At 45.2% G+C, this 18,423-nt stretch overlaps 1 protein-coding gene across 2 annotated transcripts; it reads right to left on the bottom strand.

Moving 5' to 3' along the window:
• Positions 1 to 1,229: 1,229 nt before the first annotated feature.
• On the bottom strand, positions 1,230 to 13,149 carry LOC118300670 (G protein-coupled receptor kinase 6). 2 transcript variants are annotated; one of them, XM_035625288.2, is made up of 16 exons: positions 12,926 to 13,149; positions 11,161 to 11,250; positions 10,869 to 10,981; positions 10,501 to 10,578; positions 9,705 to 9,802; positions 9,518 to 9,610; positions 9,260 to 9,323; positions 7,726 to 7,866; positions 5,344 to 5,534; positions 5,225 to 5,262; positions 4,551 to 4,640; positions 3,042 to 3,250; positions 2,783 to 2,920; positions 2,270 to 2,407; positions 2,058 to 2,189; positions 1,230 to 1,960 (listed from the first exon to the last, which is right to left on the bottom strand). In XM_035625288.2, the coding sequence occupies exons 1-16, from the start codon at positions 12,975 to 12,977 to the stop codon at positions 1,868 to 1,870; spliced, it is 1,758 nt and encodes a 585-aa protein (XP_035481181.2). In that variant the 5' UTR covers positions 12,978 to 13,149; the 3' UTR covers positions 1,230 to 1,867. The 2 variants fall into 2 exon arrangements, with proteins under 2 accessions (XP_035481181.2, XP_035481182.2); XM_035625289.2 differs by having other exon boundaries at positions 1,230 to 1,957; positions 12,926 to 13,146.
• Positions 13,150 to 18,423: the final 5,274 nt, after the last annotated feature.

Here is an 18,423-nt window from a genome sequence, read left to right as displayed (position 1 = left end):
GCGTCCACATGAGGAGAAGATTAAAATGTTGAATGTGGTTTCAATAGAGTCTGTTGAGCCTCAGTGGAGGTCGTACATGTACTGGTAATCTGTTGGATGTTACACGTCCGGTTTGACATTTAGTTGTTTTTTTATCTAGAAAATGAAAATAAGAATGAATGTAGACTCGAGGGCTGCAACTAACGCTCATTTTCATAATTGATTAATCTCTCGTTCGTTTCCCCTATCAATCGATACGTTGTTTGGTTCACAAAATGTCATAAAATGGTGAAAAATGTCAATCGCGTTTCCCAAAACCTCAAGATGATGTTTTGTTTTGTCCACACACCAAAGATATTCAGTTCACTGTCACAGGAGCAAAGAAACCAGAAAATATTGGCATTGAAGAAGCTGAAATCAGAGAATATTGGCAGAAAAAAACCAAACATGAAAAATACCTTAATCGATTATGAAAATCGATCTGAATGTTTTGTTTCGCCCTTCCAACAGACCGAGAAGTCTGTTTCAAGGAAGTTTAAATCAGATAAGTTTCAGCACTTTGTCAAATGTTTTCTATTTACACTCCCGTATGTCACAACCACTTCCTTGTCACCACCACAGACAGACGGGCTGTTTGTGGCCCTCAGACACTGGTATATGTAGACAAAAAGTTTGCCTCCTTCAATCAGCTGAAATCAAAAATGGAACCTCTCTAATTCCCTTTTTTCCCCCCCGCTATCTCCAAATTATGCACCTACGTTAAAGAATTTTCCAGCCATGTTCCCGCAGCTTCCTCCGGACTCCAAACATCATTCAGTTTAAAGTCATCCATAGACTCCATTGCTCAAAAGGCCAAATTACGAATCAAATCTATCCATCTATTTCTCCATTATGTGACAAGATGCAAAGGTGCAGATGGTTCTTTTGACACACATTTCATCTTCTGGCTCTGTCCTCATACACAAAGATATTGCTCTGACATATTTAAGTGGTTACCTGGGGTCTGTGGAAAAGATATTCCCACCTGATCCAGACTCGGCCCTTTTGAAAAGTGATATTGAGAAAAAATGATCCATGAACACATATTATTTTCTGTCGTGATATGATCCTGTGCTCTTTCCTTATACTCTTGCAATGCCTGACTATGTAACACCATGTAGATTGCACCGATAATATTATGTATCTATATTATGTATCTTTCTCTTTTTTGTTTTGTTCTGTTTTGTCTTGAATATATAAGGAAAGCCGGAGGTATTTCGTTTTTTTTATTGCAGAAATACATAGAACATGTGTGAGTATTTACAGTTGTGGTAACAGTAGATTTTTCCTTTTTCAAAATTGTTGTTTTGAGAAAGGCCTATAGGCAAGACCCCCGATGAAAGGTTTATGGCCTTTGTGTGGGTGAATTGGGAGCACTTGTAATCTTGTGGTTTCATTTGCAGGATTTCCCGTTTTTTAACAACAACAAAAAACAAATTGAAGTCATAAAAGGGGGATCTAAATATTTTGCAGCAGAAATGTGTCACTTTTTTACGTAGCTCCTTTTAACCTGGATGAAACGCTGGCAGGGAAACCGCTGCATCGAACATGGAGAAAACTTCCCGTTCCATCATATTTGTATCAAAATTCAGGCTACTGGGGAGAGCTGTATTTCAAACAAATACAAAATTACGTGTAAAACTATACATCAGGTGAAAAAAAAACAAAAGTGCTAATGTATTGCAGTTGTGAAAAACACAAACAGAGACGCGCATGCTATGCCGTGATTGAGAGGGAGGAGCGGGAGGAGCGGGAGGAGCGGGAGGAGCGGGAGGAGCGGGACGACTCCCTTTGCTGCTACAGTGGGCGGACGCTGGCCGCTCTCAGCGTCTCGGGCGCGTGGCGCCCCTCAGAGCGTGGTGCGCAGCAGTCCGGACTTCATGTAGGTTTCGCTGGGCAACAGTTTCTGTTTGCCATCTTCCGTTGCCGGGTCCGAGGTCTGCTGGCGGTGGAGAGAATGGGAAGAGGATGGTTTCCGCTTTCACATAAACACTGTTTCATCGTGGCAGGGTTCGAGGAGCAGCACGACGGCGCCTTACGTGTCTGTGGAAGATTCGGTCCATCAGGCTGCGCTTCGGGCTCCCGGGGTTCTGCGACCAGTCCAGGTCCGGGGACCGGGTCCCAGCGGGGCCAAAGATGTTCAGCTCCCTGAAACATCCCGTCTCTATCATCTGCGGGAGGCAACAGAAAGGATGGGTGAAGGACGCCGACGTTCACGGATCACATGACGAACCCTGCGAGGTGAACCCACCTCATTTTGCCAGGTTATAGGAACGCTGCCCGTGTTGAACTTGGAGTAGAAGCTGTTGTCCGTCTGGTTCAGAGTGACGCCCTTCACCGAAGAAAACTCCTCGATGTCCTGCACATCGCTGCAGTACACGTGTCTGGGCTGGAGCGGCGGGGAAAAAAAAAACTGTCACGACGTACAGTCGGCACAGCCAGTCTGGTTTCGGTTCATTGGTGCCAGAGTTAAAGAAAGAGCATCAAAGACAAAGCTAGTTATGTTGGAGGAGCTCGACGAGCAAAACATATTTCCCCCGGTTTGGACGCTCGTGCAAATTTTGGGGGAGGTCGGAGCACGTTGAGTGCTTCAATTAAGTGATTCATTTGCGGAATAATAATAATAATAATAATAATAATAATAATAATAATAACAATTCACCCAATTACAATAGGTCCTCGATCTGACTTTGTGAGTGGAGCTCGGGCCCTAGTAAAGCAAAAATAAGACAGTCGGACTTGGGTGAATCGCTGGGGTACTTGCGTCAGGTTTAAACGGAGGATTGACGAGGCCCGCCTCCAGCATCCTGAAGTTGATTTTCTGGAAGAAGGGATGTGACTGGACTTCTCCCCACTGTGAGCCGCGGCAGCCCAGCCTCTGCTTCGGGTCCTTGGTCAGCAGCTTCAGTACAGGAAGGGAAACGTGGTCATTTTCCGTGGCTCAACGAAAAAAAACAGACAGAGACAGAGCACTCGACGGAGTCCTGAGCCGCGAGGAGCTCTGGTGATTTCCGGGCACGCACCGACGTGCAGAGGTCCTTTGCCTCCTTGCTGAATTTGTCACTGTATTCCTCCCGCTGCGTCTGGATCTTCCGCTCCATCTCCGAGGCGCTGGGATGATCTCCCCGGGCCCTGAACGGCGGCTGCCCTGCGGTCATCTCGTAGATCAGACAGCCGAGGCCCCACCAGTCTGCGCTCATCCCGTAGTGCTCGTGGCCGATCACCTCAGGAGCTGAAACCCGCGTTCAGATCAGTGGTGGTTACGTGCGCTAGTGGACGCGGGAGTTGTTTGCAGGATTCAGTGTGGCGTGGGCATTTTAAAAGTCTACAGGTTTCCATCGCATCGCTCACCACCAGGCCCCAGAGGCGGACCTACACCGCCAGTGGGCCGGTCGGTCTACAAATGATTTGAGTCCTACCGTCGGTGCCTAAGTCTCCAGGAGACAGAGACCACAATCTCAGCTCATGTTTCACATCTTTGCTTATTCAGCACCGCAGGTGGCGTGAGGGAATCTGACCGGCGACGCAACGGGGTAACATTGTTCTGTTTTGCACCGTCGTCAAACTAATGGCCGGTGTCTCACCGCAGCTCAGCTCTCTAAAAAACGCCGCCTCGCTCCAAAAAAAGTCGGTAAACCTTTTGTCTGAGGGGTTGACAGACGACAGAAGAGTCCTGGACCCCAGGTCTGCTCTCGATACTTAATAACTCCACCGAGGGGCCAGCCAACCAGCGGGCATGAGGCCCCTGAATCCACGGCGATGGTTTCAGGAACACATTCCATTTATTCTTTCACCAAATTATATATATATATATATATATATATATATATATATATGCGTATATATAAATAAATTTTGAGGATTGATCTTAGACAAAAGTTATTTGATAAAAGCATGTATCAAAGGTCAACAACCGAGGATGACACGATACTTTCTCCTCCCTGTCTGCGAAGGCACCAGCAGTAAAACATGGTCAAACATAATAGATGCTCCACGCTACTGATGTTTTTTTTATGCAGCTCAACTTCACCGTCGGCGCTCAATCATTTCCTGCACATTTAGTTTTAACGAGGTTGGATAAGGGACAAAAAAGTTTGAGTGGCATGTGAGGTCTACTAAACACTAACATGTGGGACACAAGTTTCCCCTCCGGATGTCATTTTTTTGGACGAACTTTCACGGGAAGCGAGCAGAAGAGAGTGCAGTGAACGCGTGTGGAAACGGGACACTCCTGTCTCCTCATTGGTCTGTTCAGCCATGATGGCTTTTCATTCGCTGCAGATTATTTTTGTCCTGGTTTCTTCAAAGGAAGTTTGAGTGACATTTACATCACATGAAAGGGATTTCCCAAAATTTTGGGGGAATTTGTGGTTCATTTGGGGAGGGGATGGTGGAATTGTACTAAGTGCGGAACCAGCGAGCATCACCGCCTGACACCGCTGTCGTCCTGGCTCTTGTTCACGCATCAGCTCAGTGGAATCCCACTCGTGCTCCTCTGGCTGGACTCCCAACAATGCGACTTCCATACGTACCCATGTAGCCCAGCGTGCCCACCCTGCCGCGCACCAGACTCCCCTCCGACAGCCTCACGGCCAGGCCCAGGTCGGAGATGCGGATGTGTCCTTTAGGGGGAAAAAGAGAGAGGAATCCACTGAATGGGTTCCGTAGTCGAGAGTGTTGCGTTCCTGACGCACTTTCCCTTTTTTGCCACGTCAATCGGTGTGCGAAGCAAGGAGTGTGTGTGTGTGTGTGTGTGTGTGTGGGTCGCTGGTTCTTGGCACCAACACAAACAGTAAGTCCCGGGACTTTTTCTGAGTATGTAAACACTGTGGCATGTGATTTAAAGGTGGTTTCACAGGTGCAGAGGTTTCTTAAAAATAGACACACCGCACCCGGTTCACCCGGGCTTTCACTTCCTCGACCCGCCTTTGTCAGTTCTCGTGTCAAAATACCATCACCTGTTTCCTCCTCGGCGGACCCGTCGGCAGCACTAATCTGGTTGGCCGAGCGATCGTCTGGCAAGAACTTCAACTGCTATCATTCAAGTCATTCAGTCTAATTTCAGGGTTAAACATAGCCACATCAGAAGGTGTCATCTTGTTCCGTCTGCACAGCGTGGAATGTGATCTGTTCAAGGTTCGCACAGGGCCCCAGGCATTTTTTTGTGTGGAACAAACAAAGGGTGTTAACCGCGGGCTGCACATACCGTTGTCATCCAGCAGAATGTTTTCTGGTTTCAGATCCCTGTAACATGAAGCGGAACCGTTGGACTCCAGAACGTGCAAGACGCGGCATGATGCGTCACCAATGTGGGCAGCCACTGACCTATATAATATTGACGTCTGGTGAAGGTGAATTAAACCGCAGCAGACCTCTGCAGCGTAGAAGCACACTCTGTCTCTCTCCAGGCCGGGCGCGCCGATGTTAGAGATGTGAAACCTCAAGTCCCCGCCGCTCATCATGGTCAGCACCATACAGAGGGAGTGCTTGGTCTCGTACGCGTACGCCAGGCTCACCTGAGTGGAGGGCGAGAAAGTGAGTGTGAAGCGTGGCTCAGTGGAAAAACCTTTTTTTTTAAAAAGCTTGCGCAGTCCCACAGCCTCGGGCTGTTGAGGCTTGATAAGAGACACGACAAAAAACATTTACATTTGCATTTGCACGTGTGAAGCAACTGAGGACAAAGCAGCTTTTCTCTATACCCACCCGTTTTTCAGTGAAGCAAAACCATGTGGTGTGACAAACAGGCGTGACCCGTTGCCCAGGCGTTGCCTTTTTATATTGATGGTTTAGAACATTAAAATTGCTCTGAGTGTCTCACTTTTGGTTTCGCCTGTCGGGATTCACGAGAGAAGTTCAGCTTGGGACCAAGACGGAGCTCGACCAAAGTGATGGGGAGGGCCGGAGCGTGGAGAGACAAACCAACAGAGCAGCAGGAGGAGACGATAGTCCAACGGTCATGGATTTTTTGGGGGCGACGCCGATACAGATTTTTGCCAGTAAATAATAGCCGATATGATATATCGACGGATATATAGAAATCTATCGGTAAATAAGTCGCTTGTTATGAAACCCTTATGACAAAGCAATGTCAATTAGATTTGCTATTTTAAACCTTATTATACAAAAGAAAATATATTATATATAAAAGGAAAAAAACAAATTCAACCAAATTTTCAGCACATAAGGACCAAAGGACACACACACACACACACACGACACATGCAAGTTCTAATACTGAACATCCTGGTGCAGTCATGTGACAATGTGTTTGAATTCGTGTTACCATGACAACATTTCACATGTCACAATTTTAGCTCATGTTGAAAGGCTTGTTTTGGACACTGAAGATAAGTTTCAACCTATTTCAGCTGTTCTAGTGCTTTAAAAAGCTTTTGTGGGATACATTTGAGAATATCTGGTACTTTTAGTCAAATGCTCGTTCATCAGCGGCAGCCATCTTGGTTGTCTACAAAGTCTCTTTTTTCGTCATGGTATAAACCCCGCCCATTATCAGATAATCGGTTGTGATCTTGCATAAATTGATATAAAACCAAGAAAATATCGTTGTGACAGATGTCCACTAGATATGAACAGAAAAACCAATAGGTAACCAGTAGGCTATTTGTCACAATAAGAAAAATGTTAATGAGCTCCTCAATTCATTTAGCTCATTCAATAATTGAATTCTGAATGATTAAATAATAATCATTCAGAATAAATATATTCTCTGTTGTTCACTTCAAAGGACATTTAAACTAATGTTAAAGCCCCAGTGTGTAATTTTGGTTTCTTTTCTGGCGGCTAGGGTGGTAAGGTTGCAAACTGCAACCAACTGAGCACCCGGCAATTCCACTTCACTGAAGCGTCTGAAAATTCCACTCTGAAGCAATTCTAAGTATATAAATTCAATTCAATGTATATGAAAATATATAGATTTCACCCATTTATGTTGACATTATTCTCTTTAATTCAGCAATTCGAATTAAAACCTAAGTCATGTATTCATGTACCTGTTAAGCAGAGTTGCCGGCTTGATATGTCAGTTGTTGATTGTCGCCATGCAAACTATTTTCAGATCATTTACCTCACGTTCACTCAAACTAGCTCATGACACCTCTAGTCAACCCTGCATATTGTATAATATTGCACTGAACGAAGGTGCACGTCATCGATCGCCTCGCTGTGGTGAGTGATTTTATTTTCAAAGCCATTTTCACATCGATGCATTTCATCTTCGTGACAGTGCGACTCACGGGTGACTCAGCATTAAAAGCTCTGATTCAGTCCTCCTGCTGACGCTGCTAAAATATAAACTGTCATTTCTGAATCCAGGACTTAAACCCCCAATCTCATAAACGTATTTTCTTTACTCTCTAATGCCGTTTGGGTGAAAGAACTCTTCCTGACACTGGGGCAGGAAGCGAAGCCTTACAGGCTGTGGTATTTTGGGGGGCGTGGATTATGCTTATTTGCCATCCTCATAAAGGTGCTCAGCTGTTGAACACATCTTCAGGTAAATACCAGGAAACAAGATCTTAACTCTTGTCTTGTATCTTTCTTTTCGATCTTAAGCCCAAATGTCTTTGGGGTGCGTCACAAACAAAGGAATTGTCCTTGACCTTGCAAACTTATTTTGAGCTGAACGGTATGTTAAGTATCACTGGACTCGTCACCAAACCGCCCGGACACAAGTGCTGGGAGGCTCACCACGAATCGACTGTCCAACCCTTCCAGTAACTGTTTCTCGTTGAGGGCCATGGCCTCTCCCTGCCGCTTCTTCACGTGGGTTTTCTCCAGCTTCTTGCAGGCGTACATCATTCCCGTGGCCCGCACCTGACAGGCCCACACCTGGGGGAGGAGACGCAGTGGGGTCAGATCTCAGGCGCCGTGACCTTGTGGCAGGTTTTGTTTTGCCGAAGACTGTCTGTGACGACGACGTTGAAGAGAGAATCGTGCCGTTTTGATAGTGACCGATCCTGACGCCACATCGCACTGGGCACACAGAGCAACACACACAGCGTTGTACATCAGTTGTTTAAAAAAAAAGTTTACTGTCGCATATTTACTGAAAAAAATGGTTAACGAATGAATAAGATAAATTATACATTTTTTTAAATGAAATAAATTTAGAAGGAATTTTCATGAAATGACACGTAATGGTTCCATGAAGGAATGTACGGTCAAAGGGATAGTTCGGTGATTTTGAAGTGGCCTTGTATGAGTTACTTATGCATAGTTAATAAGTTACCGTATGGAGATGGTGATAAGCGATGTCTTTTAACGGAGTTTGGAGGAGAAGGGGACCACCGCAAAAACGTCTTTTTTGCCACATTTTTTAAAAAGTTGCCTTAATAAAAATATATATATCCGTTCAATTGTACGCCAAAGGATGTATTTTTTTCAAATGGACGTTTAAGTTTGGACTCTTTTGGAGTGACATGCTGATTCTCTGCACCGGCGCGAAGTTGCCGCAGTGACACATGGCGGAAATACGCTTGAAAAAAAAGGGCAAACTTAAACGGCTGTCTGGCGGCAAACTGAAGCAGTGAAAAAAAAAATACATCCTTTAGCGTACAATTATGAAAGTATACTGCTCTACTACAAAGTCAACAGGCCTCTCTTGTGATTGGTCGACCCTTTTCGAAATGCGATTCAGAGATGACACGCCCCCTTTGCCCAGAGGCTTCCTGACCAGCTGTTGCTGTGTGTTGCATTTAATCTCGTGTTCAAATAGTGGTGGGTTGCAGTCACACCTGTACTGTTACAGTATGTGGTCAGGAACCATCAGATTGTCATCGGATCGCCCCAAAACGCCCGAACATTTGAATGCAGGCGCACATGTTGTAACACATTGTAAACAGAGCGTACATAGTGAAAAAAAAAAAAAAGTTAGACCTGTTAGTCATGTTTGTCAGGCTCTGGCACCTCGACTGAATTTAGTTTTTGTCAATTTGTCTTTTTTTTCGGGGGGGGGGGGGGCACGACGACGACAACTTTCTCCTGAAGAAACAGTTGCAATAAAAACTGTTGAGAGGTGGGAATTCTGGTGGCAAGTATCAGGCCAGGGGTCTCGGCCAATTCTTCTCAGTGGGTTCCCGCTTCTATCATTTTTTCGAAACTGAACTGTTCACAACCTTTGTCCTTTTCCATCCGATGACGTAATGACGCGCATGCGGCCCTCGTGTCGAATCCCCGACGGGCGCCGGGTCTCGTGGTCAAGGTGATGGGACTGTGGTCTTACCTCTCCGAACCCTCCCTTCCCCAGGAGCCGGTACTGTCGGAACCTCTGCTTGCTGATCGGCTTCCTGGAAGAAAACAGACGTGGCCTTTTTTGTCAGAGTCAACAGTAATTGCCGTGGAGTTTAATTGAGCGCAAGCAGATAAACCAGCTCCACGACCAACCACTGTGTCGGGTGTTGCTGCGCGTCAGAGCACACACACACACACACACACACACACACACACACACACACACACACACACACACACACACACTGACCTCTCCAACGTCTTCCACTGTAGAAAGCGGTCGAAGAACATGCTCTCCTGGTACTGCACGAAGGGCTCCCCGCTGAGGTGCTGGTGTAGCTCTCTAATCCACGAAATGCACAGGTTAGTCATTTGTCCCGTGGGGGAAAAAAGAAGAAGGAGACGCTGTGTCACACGTGGAGATGGGGTGGACTCACTCCCTGCAGTCGCGGAACACGTCTCCACAGGGGTCCAGCTCCAGACTCTGGGAGCAGCTCTGCTCGTGCCTCGGCCCCGTGGGGACACACTGACCCGACTGAGGACACATGGGGAACGTAGTCACTGTCCAGGTTATTGACACTGTGGTGTCTAGGATACTTTAGTGCAGCGCACATTGAAACTTCGGTGCTGCAATATACAGGTTGTTGATACGTTTGTACACTATTATCCAGGTTATTGTTACTGTGGTGCGTCAATATAGAGGTTATGATACATTCGTACTCAATTGATATATACTTTGTTACTTTTATATTTAAGGTTTTCATACTTTTGTACACTATTACTCTGGTAATTGTTACTTTGGTGCGTCAATATAAAGGTTATCGATACTCTGATACATTCATATTCAATTGATATATACTCTCTTACTTTTATATTTAAGGTATTCATACTTTTGTACTCTATTGCTCAGTTTATTGTTACTTTGGTGCGTCAATATAAAGGTTATTGATACTCTGATACATTCACATTCAATTTATATATACTTTGTTACTTTTATATTTAGGGTATTTATACTTTTGTACAGTATTACTCAGGTTATTGATACTTTTGGTTCATATCAAGGTTATTGATCATTAGGAACATTAATATCTAGGTTATTGATACATTGGTACATCACTTTCCAGATTGTTGATACTTTGATATATATATGCAGTATATATATATAGATAGAAAAAAATATAGATATAGATATAGATATAGATGGAAAATCATTCCACAAAATGTGTTTCCGACCTGACTCATGAGGAATCTCTGAATGATGCTGATGCCAAACTCTCTCCTCTCTATGTCTGACTTCTCCTCGAACGTGTCCTGAAGAGAAACAAAGAAGAAAACAAATGTAATTATGTTTCTTCTTACAAACACGTCTCTCCAGTACAAATCAGTTTTGCGCCACATGAGAACCTCCGTCATGCTGCCTGTACAATATTTTTTTATAAAATGTTTCCTTCTACTACTTCCTCCCGGCGTTTACTGTACCGTGACTTTCATTTAGAGTTTTAATGAATGGGTCTACAAAATATGCCTTCAGAGCGGTAGGTCGCTCTGTATAAATCATATAAGTACTATTTTCATAAAAGCCTCCAGAGTTGAACGTGTACCAGAGCATCCAGGAAAGACATGTAGTTCTGCAGATCAGGACGACTTCGACAGAAGAGCTGAAACAGTTTCTTGCCGATGGGCTGCTTCATACACAGACTGTAGTAGTCTCGCTCTGACAGAGGAAAGAAAACATCACGCAACAAACAGATCATGTCAATCATGTAATGATGAAAAAACTAAACTAAACAGATCATGTAAATCTTGTTATGATAAAAAAAACTAAATTAAACTACACATATCATGTAAATTATGCAATGATAAAAAAAGAGGAAAATGCACTTGCGCACAAACCAATGTTCATGGCGAGGTCCGTACACTGACTGATGTGAGGGAAACGAAGCATCTCCTTCCACTTCCAGCTTCTGCCTTTACTCCCTCCACCTGCAGGCAGACAGACAGGCAGAAAGACAGACAGGCAGACAAACAGACAGGCAGGCAGAAAGACAGACAGGCAGACAAACAGACAGGCAGACAAACAGACAGGCAGGCAGAAAGACAGAAAGGCAGAAAGACAGACAGGCAGACAAACAGACAGACAGGCACACAGACAAACAGACAGACAGGCAGAAAGAAAGAGAGACAGGCAGACAAACAGACAGACAGAAAGACAGACAGGCAGACCGGCAGGCAAGCAGATAGACAGGCAGACAGACAGATAGACAGATAGACAGACAGGCAGGCAGGCAGGCAGACAGGCAGACAGACAGGCACACGGACAAACAGACAGACAGGCAGAAAGAAAGAGAGACAGGCAGACAAACAGACAGACAGAAAGACCGGCAGGCAAGCAGATAGACAGGCAGGCAGGCAGGCAGACAGACAGATAGACAGATAGACAGACAGGCAGGCAGGCAGGCAGACAGGCAGTCACACAGATAGACAGGCAGGCAGGCAGACAGGCAGACAGGCAGTCACACAGACAGATAGACAGGCAAGCAGGCAAACAGACAGACAGGCAGGCAGGCAGACAGGCAGGCAGACGGGCAGGCAAGCAGTCAGACACACAGACAGGCATACAGAAAGACAGACAGACAGGCAGACAGGCAGGCACACAGACAGACAGACAGACAGAAAGACACACACACACACACAGAGAGAGACACAGACAGACAGACAGGCAGACAGACACACAGACAGACACACAGATAGACACACAGAGAGACAGACACACAGACAGACAGACAGACACACACACAGAGAGACATGCAGGCAGACAGACAGACAGACAGACAGACAGACAGACAGACAGACAGACAGACAGGCAGACAGACAGGCACACAGACAGACAGACAGGCACACAGACAGACAGACAGACAGACAGACAGACAGACAGACACACAGACAGACAGGCAGACAGACAGACAGATCAGTCAAAATAAAATATATTTTGTGACGTAAACAATATTACCGTAGTGATGACTGACACATCTTCTTCTATGTGTGTCATTAACTGGCAGGCGTACATGCGTGTGCCTGGCCCTTCAGGTTTCAGACAATAGCATGCTCCACTACAGTGGATGGACTATTAATAGCTCTGGGAACAGGTAAGCAGAGCCTGTGGGACCACATTACACTGCAACTCACTTTCATCCTCAAGCAGCCGCGCTGCTGCTTTCGGAAGATTACACCTACGTTTCACTGGCACTCGACGGTAGTGGCACATTTCACTCACATGAGAAATGAGATTTGTTTCCCAGGTCCTGTCTGACTGACTGACTGCTCTCTGATTCAGTTTTTAATTCAAAAGTGTTCAGTACTCGATGTCAGTGTTCACCGAGGATAAACAAGACTGAACCCAAAGATGTGGAGGGAAAAAAAGTGGTGGACTAATCTGCGACCGGTTTCATCATCCCTCATCCCTGAGCCCCGACTGTCCTCAGATCACCCAAGCAAAAACTCCCCGTGCTCCACACGGGGGTTATGTCACGACTGTGAGCAGCTGTCATCCTTTGACATCCTGTCACATGTCGTCTTGTCACGTTGGCTTCTTTCGAAAAAACGAAGAAATGACATTTTACAAACATAGAACATAATGAAAATCAAAGTCACTACTTACCTTCCCGGGCTCGGACAAGAGCGCTGTTTGCCACCATGCTTTCAATCTCCATGGACGAGTGTGTGTCTGTTTGGGCCTATTTGACCCCGACACAAGCACTGGCTCCAGTAAAATCAGAGCTCCTCCGCAGGACGGCAGCGGCGCAGTGGGACGAGTTGTTTGGCTGCTGTCGGACCTGCGAGAGTCCCCGTGACTCGCTGATGAATGGAGGATGCAGGTGTACAACTCTGTTTGCACGACAGCGTACGCAGAGCACAGGACACACCCTCGTGACGGAGGCGGGACAAGCACCTGGCACCTGTGCAACAAGTTCCCAGCGGTGTGGGGTCATACCGCCCAACGTGTGGTCCAACAGATTCTTTTCACGTGTGTGCAGCGAGAAAAACAAAAAGAAACCTGCGCTCATAACTGAACAGATTGAACTGGGGCGAGGGCCGTCCTAATCACTGTCACCGAACAAGCAGACAGAAAGATTAGTAAACCTTTTATCTCAGTTGCTCCCATGAAATATTTAGCTTGGGCCCCACAACACCTGATCACGTGTGGTGTGAAAATGTAGTTACAAATTTCTCATTTTCTTATTTAATTTTCTCAACACAGTTGATTTAACATCTCCACACCAGTGACAGCCGCAGCCAGTGGCAGGTCAGGTTGTCTTGCCTGTCCCGTTGAAAGCAATATCTCTGGAACGCCTCCAGGGAATTTCCCTTCAAATTTGGCCCAAACTTTGTGGTCAAAGGTCAAGATGACTGTGTGCTAAAAAAAAAAACAACAACCATGTTTTTAGCCTTGTGAACACAATAACTCAGGGAATGCATCTTCAAACTTGGCACAAGTCGGTGACTCAGATGTTAGTAGGGGAAAAGTGATTGTTTAAAAAAACCCAGATATGAGTGGACTGGTTATTAGCCATTGGTGATTTCCAGAGCTGCATTGATTATCGGTTTGACAGAAAAGTGTATATATTTTTAAAACGACTTTAGTCAAAAAATAATTTCTAATTTCTGAAAGAGAAACCAGGAAATGATGTTGTATTTTTGTAGGTGTCAAATATGATGACAGTGAGTTTCCCATCCCTCCAATGGGCCTCCAGTCATATCTTAAACGTTGAGTTATAGTTATAACTTAAATGGTGGTTATATAGAATCTTCTCATTGTCACACACGTGAGTTTGGAGATTGCATTGTGTGTATGTGTGTATTATGTGTGCCTGACACACACACACACACACACAAACACGCACACACGCACGCACACGCACACACACACACACACACACACACACACACACAGAGGCATAGATATGGGATCCGTTTGTTATCTCACCAAGACATTTTTTGTTTAATACATCAAATGTGTGTCCGTCCCGTGTAAATAGCCTCAGAGTAGCTGCTTCCCACCCTAACCCTAAAAATCTTAACATGCACAGACTTTAATTTCTCATGCAGATTCATCGTACAGATTAAGGACAGTTGATTTACGACGGCGAACTTCTGAAATATTTTCAGACGCCCCTTCTCATCGACCCAGATGTGAGCCCCGTACAGACACAACTGCCACTGTTTTCAAGCCCCTGTGAGGAAACTCGAGGCCTTAATCGAGGCCCAGCATCAGTTGGACATGGCTCCCAAATCTGTCTGAGAACTTCCATTTACACAGACAGACAGCCAGTGTTTTGGGAGTTTTTTTTTATCTGGCATTTGATAAGGACAGAATCAACCATCTGATCTGCTATTTGGTTACTGCTGGCATTTCACTTCTCCCACATGAAATGAGCACTGTGTCATCAAGGCTTCCCGTCTGCCACACACCTCGCGCTCGTACGTCTCTGCCATCCAGACAAGTTGCAGGAAATATGGTGTGATCCCCCCGCCCGCTTCTGCCTGTGAGTCAAATGGTTAAATGATGTCCAGAGGAGTGATTTTGCAGAGCAGAGAAGTTGACCTTCGAACCTTTTGGATATTGAAATGTCATCACAAATCGTCATTTTATCCTATCGCTGTGAAATTGTGTCAAAATGAGTGTGTGCTCCCTTCCCTTGGCTGTGTAGGGTTCGAGTGCACAGTGACCTTTGACTGCAAAAAAATCCAATCAGCTCATCCTGAGGGCGAGTGAACATTTGTGCAAAGTTCAATAAAATTCTATTCTTGAATGTCACTGAGATGTGACATTCAAGAATAAGGGACGGACGAGCAGGAATCAAACAATGTGTTGACAAATCTTTGCGGTAGTGAATCAAACTGAAATGTGAGTTAGTATAATCGGTAGGTGGAGACAAGCGTTCTAATGGAGGTCTGTTATGTCAGTGTAATGTATGGAGCTCCCCCCCCCCCCCCCAATTACTGCAGTTTGGAATAGTTACTGATCATCGGCACAGAATCTTCGTATCTTAAAAAAAAAACATTTTAAATGAGCTGACATCTTGAACGTGCAGTTGACAAACGGGTGTGATTCACCGAAAAGGACCCAAAAGGTCAGAGGTCGAGCTTGAATGCGCTTATTATTAAATGCTGCTTTGTTGAGCCAACCGAGCCCTTGTCCCTCTGCTGTCAAGTGACCTTCTCATTCATTCTTCACCAGGGTTCTCTACCTGTGCGTCAAAGATTCTCCTCACAACAACCTCTCACTCAAAGTTGTCATAAAAAGAAAAAAGACACAAGGGTCAGCCCTGACACCTGGTGGACAGACGATGCCTCTGCAGTTGGTATTTTCCAGCGGTGGGGCCTCACGCCTCAGGAAGGGATCGGTCTGAACACACATGAATGTGAACAGACACACACACAGTTGTTGAGTTTCTGTCTATATCTTCACACACGCCATTTGTTATATTATATATCATCTGATGCATGTATTGTGCCTGGGATTTGCCGTGGCGGATCGAGGATGTTGGGATGATAACTGAGGAGTCGGGAAATATGGGGCCAAGGCTTTTTTTTCTTCTTCCAATTTCTCTTTTTCAAAGATGAGATATTTTTTAAAAGTGTTACGGGATGAAGAAAAAAAAGGTGGGCCGGTGATGAATTTTACAAGGCTTTGCCTAGCACTCGCGCCAGAACATCACAAAGGCACATCACTGAGCTGGTCGCCGTGTTTCCATCAATGTAGCTGGAAGAACGTTTTATCTTATACTTATTTAACTCTGGACATTTTGCTAGTCCGCTTGAGGGGGATTTTAGACAGATGAGATGATGTTAGGCTACATTAGGGTACTACAGTACGACGGAGACCCTCCTCATGATGTCCCGTCTGCCTGCCAGTCAAGACCGACGCAGTGCAAAATAGCTTCAGGGGGGAACAGCATGGGGAGCGCGTCCCGCAGTGAAATACCGTAACAAATGACGAAAGAGAGCTCAACTCTTCAGGCTGTTTGAGTTTACTAGTAGATGCTATGCTATGTTTCGCAAGGAAAAGAAAGAAGGACAGAAAAGGCTGGTAAAAAGTTAACACTTTTAAATGTTTTTGGTTTTTTTGCTGCTGTGCTTGTTATGTCCTGGTTGGTGTGAACCCTCAGATTGGCCCTGTGACCCTTGGTGGTGGTCATGTCCCCCAGGTTCGGGACAGGTATTGTAGATAACAGACTGTTTGGATGCCGGTGTTCAATGTCGTGATAAATGTACAGTGATAGTTGTACTTGTTATTATGATTCATTATTACATCTTCACACAACACTGATGAAAGCCTCTTTTGGTTTGGTTTAGTTTCCCATCCCTACCTATGTCTCATCACATGCTTACAATTCATTCTTTTTTAAAACGCTATCAAAGTTTGATGTGTTTCCAGTGGATATGAAAGTTGATGATGAAAAGAAAAAAAACAGGAACATTAAAACTGGGGTTAAAACACCATTGCATAACCGACAGGACGGGAAGCCTTGATCACGTCCAAGTGCTCATTTCACGTGGGAGAATTGAAATGCCAGCGGTAACCAATAACAGATCGGCTGTTTGATCCTGTCCTCAACAAATGCCAGATTTAAAAAAACACATCGCTGCTGTTCTGTTTGTGTAAATGAGAGATCTTTTGGGAGCCGTGTCCAACCGATGATTGGCCTCGTTTAAAGGCCTTGCGTTGCCTCGCAGGGCTTGAAAACAGTGGCAGTCGTGTCTGCACGGGGCCTCACATCAGAGTCAATCGGATTTTGAACCTGTGAAGTGATGTTCACAAATATTTCTCAAGTCAGGGTCACAACAAAAAATATGGTTCTGACAAACACATTGTACTTTTTCTCGGGTGTCCCTGTGTCCCACGGGACTGAAGACACGACCGAGCGAGTAGGTGGCAATGATGAAACCTTAAACACTGGGTGTCGACCGCCATTATACCAAAAGAAGAAGGGGGAGAACATGGGGCCTTTCTAAACCAGTGCTCCGGCAGAGACAGTAAATACAACAAAGTCTTTTCCATTGACGCAGCACAATATCGGAAATTATCATCAAGCGAAAATGAAGATGGCAACACGACACGTCATCAGTCCAGGAGATGGAAGCCAGACCACTGCCTGTCTTGTGTCTTCTGGAGAGATGGTCACACGGTCACAAACAGGATTCACTTTCATTCTAAATATTACTTTCACATACTGTATGTGAAAAACCTCTGCTTGTGTGCGAGTCGCTGAGTCAAAAAATATCACCGCAGCTGCAGACGATTCATGGAGAGCAAAGAGGAAAACAAAAGTCCTGATACGCAAATCAGGAGTCAGTTCTTAAGACCTCTCCCATCCTTGCTTTATTTTTTTTGGGGGGGGGGAGAAATATTGAGCCTCAAGCAGTTATTGAAATGAAACCATGTGAGACGTGTGGAAGGGAAAGTTTGCTGAAACTAACAACAACTAGATACAGATTTTTATACTGTTACAAATAGAACAATGTACAATATCTGCCTTTGAATTATGGTAGTATAGTACAGTTAATGTGCTCACTTATTACACATTGTACTCCTGGTACATAGCTGTTGAGCCCTTGATGGCTGACAACTCAGTGTTAAAGATGAACATAATCTTTTAGTACGTTTGACACATGCATCACATTGGAAAACACATGACATTGAGGGGAAGCTTATGGACGCTTCAGGCCGAACGGTTGTCATACTTCTGTTTTATTAATTGCCACCGTCAGCGTTCAGGAAGGAAAGCATGTGAGGAAAACGTACCTCAGTCTGTGGCAACGCAGGAGCACAAGTCGTGCATTAAAAGCCTAAAACTGATCTGAGGACGAGGAATTTCACAGCGCAAGTCAGATGAGGGGCTGTGGTCGGCCGCGGCTCTGTGCCCTCGTATCCCTCTAATATGTCTGAAGCGATCATGTGCATGTTCTGTAAGAGAGGAGCTCTTCATCCGCCAAATTCACCAAATCCATGGATAAAGATGTGCGAGGTATTAAACATCATCAGTGGTTAACGGTTTCTGTCCTGGAGCGAGGTCGGGGGCCACATCCGTGAGCGGCGTTTGATGGGAATGTTCCCCCGGTTTCTTCATCTCACAGAGACAGCTTTATAACGGG

Source organism: Scophthalmus maximus, chromosome 2 (genome assembly GCF_022379125.1).
Source record: "Scophthalmus maximus strain ysfricsl-2021 chromosome 2, ASM2237912v1, whole genome shotgun sequence".
Classification (NCBI taxonomy): domain Eukaryota; kingdom Metazoa; phylum Chordata; class Actinopteri; order Pleuronectiformes; family Scophthalmidae; genus Scophthalmus; species Scophthalmus maximus.
This window is presented reverse-complemented; position numbering and strand designations above follow the sequence as displayed.